The sequence below is a fragment of the Myxocyprinus asiaticus genome, chromosome 49 (assembly GCF_019703515.2).
Source record: "Myxocyprinus asiaticus isolate MX2 ecotype Aquarium Trade chromosome 49, UBuf_Myxa_2, whole genome shotgun sequence".
Taxonomy (NCBI): Eukaryota; Metazoa; Chordata; class Actinopteri; order Cypriniformes; family Catostomidae; genus Myxocyprinus; species Myxocyprinus asiaticus.
The window spans coordinates 24,857,499-24,866,780 of NC_059392.1; the positions used below are offsets into that span (position 1 = coordinate 24,857,499).

The following is a 9,282-nucleotide window of genomic DNA, read 5'->3' on the forward strand; positions in this document are numbered from 1 at the left end:
GACTAATACAAATGTATGATAATTTCACTAATGTCCATTTCTTTATATGATATCTTTTTATTCATAAATAGGATGTCCATTCACCTTCAATAATTTACTGACTCATTAATGAATATCACACATGAACATCTGTTATACAAGTTCTAGGTATAAGTGAGAAGTTGATATCAAAACAAGCAAATCAAGTTTTATAAAGAATCATCTACATTCACTGAGAACTTTATTAGGAACATCTGTACATCTACTTGTTCATGAGATTATCTATCAGCCAATCATGTGGCAGCAGTGCAATGCATAAATCATGCATATATGGGTCAGGGGCTTCACCAAATGTTCACATCAACCATCAGAATGGGGAAAAAATGTGATCTCAGTGATTTCAACCGTGGCATGATTGTTGGTGCCAGACGGGCTGGTTTGAGTATTTCTGTAACTAATTGCTGATCTCCTGGGATTTTCATGCACTACAGTCTCTAGAGTTTACTCAGAATGGTGCCAAAAACAAAAAACATCCAGTGATGGAAATGTCTTGTTGATGAGAGAGGTCAACGGAAAATGGCCAGACTGGTTCGAGCTGACAGAAAGACTATGGTAACTCAGATAACCACTCTGTACAACTGTAGTGAGCAGAATTGCATCTCAGAATGCACAACTCATCGAACCTTGATGCGGATGGGCTACAACAGCAGAAGACCACGTCGGGAACTTTATTGGGACCATAGTGTTCCTATAAAAGTCCTCAATGAGTATATATCAGCCTCCCTTTTTGGAAAAAAAGACTGGCTTGGCAATGCAGTACAATGTCTGATCTATAATACTATATCAAAAACAATAATGAGAACTTTGAATTCACTTCATCTTTGTCCAAACTCTTCACAAAGTATGGAAAAGTCCACCTCAGTATACTGAAATTAAAATGGGGGAGTCAGTATTAGCACATTACATCTGAGCTATGATCCAATCAATGCTATTGTATATTTTATAATAGTCTGGAATAACAGCAATAAAGATCAGCAATAAACCTATGAATTAATGCAGTGATTTATACACATGTTAATGACTAATTAAAATATTACTTAATTTACCTGTAATTTGCTCAGCTCTTGAGACTGTTCTACAGCAATAAATGTAGTCTGTAATTGTGTACCTTGAAGTTTTACACTTTTTCCAGAGTAACAACTTAAACAACCTACCAGAGAAGAGAGTTATGTTGATATTACAGATGAAGCCACAAATACTGTACATTTCATTGTATCTAAGTTACATAACTCACCAGTGACCACAATGATCAAAACACCATTCAGCAGAGCAGATATGAGGATAATAATATGCCATTGTGTCTGACTCTGCACAATATTCTGCACTACTGTATGTGTCTGGCTCTCAGTTAACTCAGTTGGTTGAGTTGGTTCTGTAAGGAAAGAATGAGATGATAATCTACTACAGAGTTGACCATAATTTTAGTCTATTTACACATTTAAGCATATTAAATGACTGCAGTTTTATAACAACTACAGAGTCATATAGGGGCTTAATTTTCTTGCAACTTAAAGATGATAATAATGATAATTTAAAGAAGCAGTGATTAGACAAATGTTTATAATCATAAAACTGAATATCGATGTTGTGATGACTCCAGGAGTACTTACCAATGATGTGTAGTCTGGTGCCATCGCTGAATTCTGGAGGTACTGTATCTTTCTTCATACAGTAATAATCTCCTAATTCATCAGTGGTGACATTATTTATAAACAGATGACGGTGAGACTGCACTGAATATTTGTGTCTGAATGTTTTATTGAAGCAAAAAAAATTGGTTTGCGTAGTGCGTAATATCATCACTGGAGGATCTGGAAGTTTCAGTAATAACCAATAAATCCCTCCTTCATCAAGAGTACAGTTTATTGTCACATTTTGTCCCAAATCTGTCAGTTGATCTATTAAACTCTGTGCAGCTTGACACCACAAGAGAAGATCTACTGTATGAGATAAAAAACAAACATATAATAATAATTAGGATTCTTAGGATAATTAAACTAACAATAAACATATATTTTTACAGAATTTATAAGTTTGCAATAAGATCTATGGATATATATATATATATATATATATATATATATATATATATATATATATATATATCAGTATTGTTCATTGTTAGTTCATGTATGCTCACAATTAACTTTTTTATATTTAAATATATGTAGAAATGAACAATAAACAAGATTACTGTAATAAATGCTGTAAAAATATTTTTCACATGTTAACTATTGTGTTAACTAATGTAAACGTATACAGTACACCATTAAATGTAAAGTTTTAGCTGATATTAAATAACATGTAATACACTTACAGATTAGAAGCTGGATGATTTTCATTTTACTTTCTTGATCAAAAGACAAAATGGTATAGAATCTGGTTCCTTTCAAGTGAGATGCAACTGTATTTTAAAGCTTTGAAAAAGAGAAGGAAGCTGCACAAACCACTGAGAGGAAGTCCAACTCACAGCCATAATCAAACGCACAGGCTACATTTTACAGACTTGTTTTAACACTTAATGCAACATCATCATCATTATCATATTTACAAGTGACATCAGTGATGAAAAAGATTCCATGTAGCTTATGTTCAGACTGTTTCACAAAGGCTGGGGGTCTGATCCCAATGTGACCCCGGAGCTTGAGATTTATTGAGAAAGAATTATTATTATTATTATTTCATGAAACGAGAGTAAAGAAATGTCATGTACACTTGCTAACAAGCTTGTAAAGTTTAGATTTTGACTAACATTTATCTTGAAAATTACTTGAAAATCAGCCATGTGACTAATTACGGAGATATACACAATGTGCACTGTTGGGGGGGCCTCCAGGAACAGGGTTGAGAACCACTGATCTAGACGAAAGGTGAAACTCTATTTATCATTGCTTGCTAAGTGACCAAACCAGCGGAATACTTTTCTGCTTTTGGTTTAAGTTTCTTTCTTTCTTGCTAAAGAAATATGAACACACAACTTATACTTAACATGCTATATTAATGGCAGATGCTATCTAAGAAATGATTTGAACCAAAATCGTCTTCTTTGCACTGAGTGCAAATAGTGTTAGATGCTATTTGCACTCTTAATTAAATATTAACATACAGTATAGTGGCATCACTGCAGTGTGTTTATTGTTTATTTAGAGTACCACAGACACACTACCCCTAACCCTAAACTTACAAAAATATACCATGGATTTACCTCCATATTATCACCATGGTATTATGTAGTAAATTCATAGTAACCACAAAATTAAACATGGTATTAACACCATATTACTGTAGTAACACCATGGTTAATTGCATAAAAAAAACATGGTTACTACAATATTACTACAGTAAAATCATGGTTAATTTTTCCCGAATTAAACTTCTGTCAACTCCCTGAGGAAATCAACATTTATATTCATATTTATTTATTATAATAAGTAATATTAAAGTTAATATTAAGAGTGGAGACAGGACACAGGATGGGAAATGTGGGACAAAAGGGGGAATTGAACCCGGGTCATCTGCATGATAAAAGCAGTCTTTACACACTATGCCATCAAAGACACCTTGAGGTGCAGTTTGTCTTTAATTTCTGTGTTTTCACCAGATTATTTGAGTGCAAATAGCAGTGCTGTGTGGCAAGTGCTATCTACACTTAGTGCAAACAGCCACTCCATTTATTAATATGTTTATATCCTCCAATAAGACTTGAACTCACATGCACATACAAACACAAAGGAACTGGGATAATCTCTAAATATTGACTTCTTACATTATACTTCAAGACAACTTATTTATAACATGATGTAGATTATGCACACAGAAAACCACCTGGTACTTTATTTGAAAAATGAACAAACAAAACAACCATGGTCATGTAATCCCTCATCATCAATCATCCTCATCACTATGAGTTATGTATCAGGTCAGTCATGCTCTTGTGTTTCACGATTTCACATACATTACATGGGTACATATTGAGGTTGATGTACATACACAACTTGTGTCCACAATAGATCAGCATAATGAAGTTGTTGTGATTGTTCTCCAGATCTTTTATCTTCAACAAAAGCCTTCAACAGTCCTAAGAATTACACAAGGAAATCAGATTCAACATTCAAAAACACAAGTTGATATGACAATGCTAATTAAGGACTACAACTACCTTTACAAAATGGATGACTGTTGTAGTCCTTATGTAGCAACGGGTTAGCAAAATGCATTTTTAATCCACAATTGAGGCATGACTGTGTGCAGTTTATGTTCTAAACAAAACGGAAAAGTCTCTTCAAAACATTTTCACCACAGATTTTATTTTACTCAGAATTTCTATTCTAAAAACCCATAGGAAATTCCCGAGGGAACCCATGGCAAATTAGCATTCTGGGGTTGCCTACAAAATGATGTCATGGCCGAACAGCTCTATTGTCATGAAAATTAGGTCATGACAATGCTGATTGGCTGATGGCATCATGAGAATGCATACAGTATAGTGTCAAGCGACTATCCAGATCTGTGATTTGAAAGACAGCAGGAAATGAAAAATTTCAATTTCACACACTTCCTGCTTTTAAGAGCCCTGGAAAAACATCTACTATACTATAATTAAATATTTGTGATTTAGATGTTCCTCGCATAAAAAAAAAAAAAAAAATTAAAATAAAAAAATAAAGTTTGAAAACATGATTACTTTTGAATGGTTTCTCTACTAACAGACATTCAAAAGTAGCCGAAAAAAGAAAAAAAATACATTGCAATTATTTCTTTACATTATATTACATATTATATTTGAAGGACTCTTAAAAGCAATTGACTTATTTTGTCCACTATCAGTTTTCAGTGATGAGTGATCGGATAAAAACGGTCCCAGAACTGTGTGCCCATAAGCAAAGATGGCAGCCTCCAGTTCGCATACTTCCGGGGAACCCTGTGCTAGCCGAGCAGGTGCCATTGAAATGAGTGAGAATGGGAATATTGTAGAGCTCCTTGATTTTGATCATAGCCACATTTATGCTTTGCTGACTCTTATTCGTCTTCCTAAATAACCTATATAACAGCATTTGCGTCACTGCTGCCCCCATCAGCTCTGGAGCACACATGGCATTTATGTTATGTTACCACAGACTGACAAACAATCTGATATTCTCTGAAAAACATTATATTCTCTGGAAAATATCATTATCTGATTTAAATTCTTATGAAGTGTTTGTTTTGGCTGTTCATGTGATATCAAAATGGCAGACACTATGAGGCAGTGACCCTCCTTTGGTTAAATAAAGCAGCTTTTCCCTGGACACTGATATCACAATCTTCATCTCATTATTTTCAACATATTTGTAAAAAGTGTTTTTTTTTTTTGTTTTTTTTTAGCTTGCTAATATATATAAATAATTATCTGACAAACATTTTTAACTCATATCTCGTGGTAGTGGGTGTTTACACATGAATATTAAACTCTGTGGCTTTTGGTCACTCTTGCAAAAAGTGGTCCGGTAAAACAAATCATGCACAGACAGTCCCAGAGCAAAAATCCACAGTCCCACCAACACCCGAACTACCATCTTCCAATCCGTTAGGACACCAGCATGCGTTCGCCACATTATAGTGACCAGCCTGTGCAGACTCATCAGCATTATCAAAAATATCGAAGCATACATGTTGGCACTGCAGAGGTACATCAGAATTTTGCATAATGCTTGGGTGAAAATCCAGCTGTGGTTTGCCAAATATACAGTGAAAAAAGGCATCAGAAGCATCAGAAATACATCAGCACAGACTAGATTTAGAATCAAGAGGGTGGTGATGGTGCGGTGGTGGGTTTGAGCCTCAATGCTCCAGATGATGAAGACATTGCCAGGGAAGCTGAGGAGGAAGACAAGGCAGAGGATCAGAGCACCTGCAATCGCTCCAACACTGTTGTTCGTAATTGTGTCTGTAGCATTGCTCTTTCCAAAGGGGGTGTTGAAAAAAGGATGGATTGACATGGTAAGAGATTAACTGGAGTAGTAGTGTTGTGAGTAGTGTGGGGTATTGGCAAGAATAGGATGGAGTATATTTCACAAACATGACCTTCTTAGATAACAGCATAGGCCATGAAGTTGGCACCAGCAGCAATAATCTCAGTGGACATGATTATTGTACTTTATAGAAACCATTAGTGCAGAGATAAGTTGATAGACTTCCAGATGAATTGTCAAAACAATAGTTTAGCATAGTGCACATTGGAGTTTGCATAATGTTACCGTTATCTCAACCTGCTTCCCGCTTGACCAGACATCCCCGTCATGGCAAACAAATTCACGCCAAACCATCTGTCTAGGAGCCACAAACATGGTACAAGATGGGTTCCAGTTGCATTAACAAAAGGAGTTAAAAAGAGAAACAGAAAATCCCATGAGATGAAAGGCAGAGGGAGTAATTTCAGGGGATTCTAGTTTAAGAATTACTAAAGAATTAATCCCAAAGTATACTTAGGTTTTTACGCATACACTAGCACGTGTGTACAGGGAGAGTGTCGTAAATTTGTCATCAGCAGGGCATGTAAGCTCTGCGCATGTCCTCTTTACGCATAGTCTACACATGCCCTTTGCTAAGCCCTGCCCTAAAAGTGTTTCTGACCAATCATACCTTAGCAACTATTGCTGTCAGCCTTTACTCTGACAAGTGCTTGCTTTTTTCCAACGAAAGTCTACAGGAGTAATGTGTGTTTGAATAGTTTTAAGAGAAACTTTATAGAAATGATCGAGAAATGTGAAGAAACGTTGTTCCTGGGTCACTTGTAATAGTAACAAGAGGTACCTAGAGAGGATACACACAGTGTTTTTACTTTTCTTTCTTTAAAAAAATAAAAAAAACATAATAATAAATCTTGAGAACAGCATGCTAAAGATTCAACTATGTCAGTCCTCATTCCCAAATGAATGTGTATAATATTAGCAAGGACACCTACATTTGCTCCAAGGTAAATGAAAGCAAATAAATTAATGTTAAATTAATTTATGTATTGATACAGGTCTTAGTAAAGGCGATAGTAAATAAAGAGTTTACGGTATCATAATGAGTGTGTTATGAGACATTATGAGCCATTCAGTTCACTTACACTAATGTTATCAGGTGAGTAATCGGTATTAAATGAAGCTTTTCTCTTTTCGAGTGACTTTGATAATCGTTTGCCTACATTTTGATTCATAGTCTCCAGTTTTCAAACATATTACTGTATAATACAACAATTTATTTTACAAAAAACATCAGATAAATGTGCTTTAAAATGTCACTCTTCATTCCATTCCACGTAAGACTATTATCAATTCCATTTAAGAGAATATTTTTTCGTTCATGGCACTCTACCATTCATTCCTATGGGATGTTCTGCAAAGCTTGTCTGAGCAAGCAACGGTAGCCAAAGGGGCCAGAGCTTAGTGAAGGGTCAGTTGTTTGCATTAATTAGTAGGTCCAAAAGTTGGCAACACTCACAGTTGGGCAGTTGCTTTTATGAAGTAGAGCAAGAAGATGATGTAAACACAGCTGAACAACAACCATGAAGGAAGAAACAACAACAGTGGATATGCACATCAAGAGTGTGTCTATGAGGAAGTCAGGAGACACCTGCATTTTTATAACTCGAGTCTAAAAGTCTATAAAGACATCTTTATGGGTCTAAACTCCTGAAGAGAAATAGTCCTGTATTGTAGCAGTCGTATATCGTGCATGCGTTGACCGCCTGAGTATGCACATACAGTTAAATGGAATATATTTTAAAGACTAGAGCGCTGGACTGTAACATATAGTCCCTTTCAAAGCAAGTCAGGTCCGTGGCCATCTTGGGAACGCTCCTGGGCAGCTGTTTTCTATGTATAAAAGCAGCATACAATACAGCTCTTATCTAATTTAACAGGGAAAGACTGAAATATCCAAAATGGTTGGTTAAGATTACGATCAAAGAACGTATTTTAAATCAGCGGTAAAATCCAACAACAATATTGTGATAGGTTGCAGCAGGATTAATTTACAGCACTACACTCTTTTATGTGGTCTCCACCAACTGTGACTGTCTGATGACAAGCATTTTAATAACATCACATCAGGACCATTAGCATACATTTACATTTATGCATTTGGCAGACGCTTTTTATCCAAAGCAACTTACAGTGTCCTTGTTACAGGGACAATCCCCCTGGAGCAACCTGGAGTTAAGTGCCTTGCTCAAGGACACAATGGTGGTGGCTGTGGGGATCAAACCAACAACCTTCTGCTTACCAGTTCAGTGCATTAGTCCAATACACCACCACCACTCCAGTGATACAGACCCAGAGGATTCATACCCTTCATAATTACTAGGTTAGCTTTGCTCAGGTGCATGTTATTGTCTTATAAACACATCCAGTTGCTCTAGTCTCCACTAGTGTTGGAAATTAGTGGATCAGCTGCTTTCAATTACTTCATGAGCATAAATACCTTCCCTCTACATAAGATCAATCTGTGTGTTTGGATTTTCCTTTGAACAAACAAAAATGAGGACAAAAGAGCATTCAAAACAAGTGAGGGATATAATTGTGGAGAAGCACAAATCAGGGGGTGGATAAAAGGCCATTTCAAAGGCAATGAACATACATCAAAGCTCAGTGCAGTCCATTATATAGCCCTTTTCCACCGACATGGTTCGGGGGCTGGTTCCTGGGTCAGTGCGAATTCTATAACTGTTCCTTGCGTTTCCACCGCAGAAAAGGCTGTTCCAGGGCAGAAAAACTGGTTCTTTACCGGCCCCAAAAGTTTGCTGGTCTCTACGCAAGAACAAATCTAAACTAGCCACAAACTTGCTGCTCATTATTTTCACATGCAAATAAGCATTGTGATTCACCGCAAATGTTTGCCAGGAGTTTGCAGGTCTTCGCCGGTAGTGGTGAATCTCCGGCAAACCTTTGGCAACAATAGACAATTTGCCGCACGTTTGCCGCAAAGCTCATTTGCATGCAAAAATTAGCAGTGAACTCTAGATTTTCGTTAGGGATGTCAGGGAATGGAGGGTGGGAGAATGTTTCGTCACCAGGTAAAGTTTTCTAAACAACAACAGTTTGGCTAGCTACAGTCTGCAGCAAGAAGTATTTCTTCACTCTATAACAATAATAAAAAACCCGCAAAAATGTCAGAAATCAAAAGTTTTGAAGAAACGTGGAGGAAACAAGCACTCTTATTTGCGATCCAAGATAAACTGGAGAGATCGCAAAGGGAAAAAAAGAGTCTACGAGGAGA

At 36.4% G+C, this 9,282-nt stretch overlaps 1 protein-coding gene across 1 annotated transcript; it reads right to left on the reverse strand.

Annotated features, from left to right (window-relative positions):
• On the reverse strand, positions 1-2,446 carry LOC127438204 (uncharacterized). Its single transcript, XM_051693613.1, has 5 exons — positions 2,357-2,446; positions 1,650-1,979; positions 1,274-1,411; positions 1,086-1,189; positions 1-905 (listed from the first exon to the last, which is right to left on the reverse strand). The coding sequence occupies exons 1-5, from the start codon at positions 2,379-2,381 to the stop codon at positions 855-857; spliced, it is 648 nt and encodes a 215-aa protein (XP_051549573.1). The 5' UTR covers positions 2,382-2,446; the 3' UTR covers positions 1-854.
• Positions 2,447-9,282: the final 6,836 nt, after the last annotated feature.

Bases quoted from the DNA above. Each gene is read 5' to 3' on its own strand.
- LOC127438204 (XM_051693613.1), bottom strand. From the start codon at position 2,381: ATGAAAATCATCCAGCTTCTAATCT. The intron at 1,190-1,273 runs GTGAGTTATGTA...CTTCTCTGGTAG, and splicing joins TTTGATCATTGTGGTCACTG to GTTGTTTAAGTTGTTACTCT. The intron at 906-1,085 runs GTAAATTAAGTA...TTTTAATTTCAG, and splicing joins AAGAGCTGAGCAAATTACAG to TATACTGAGGTGGACTTTTC.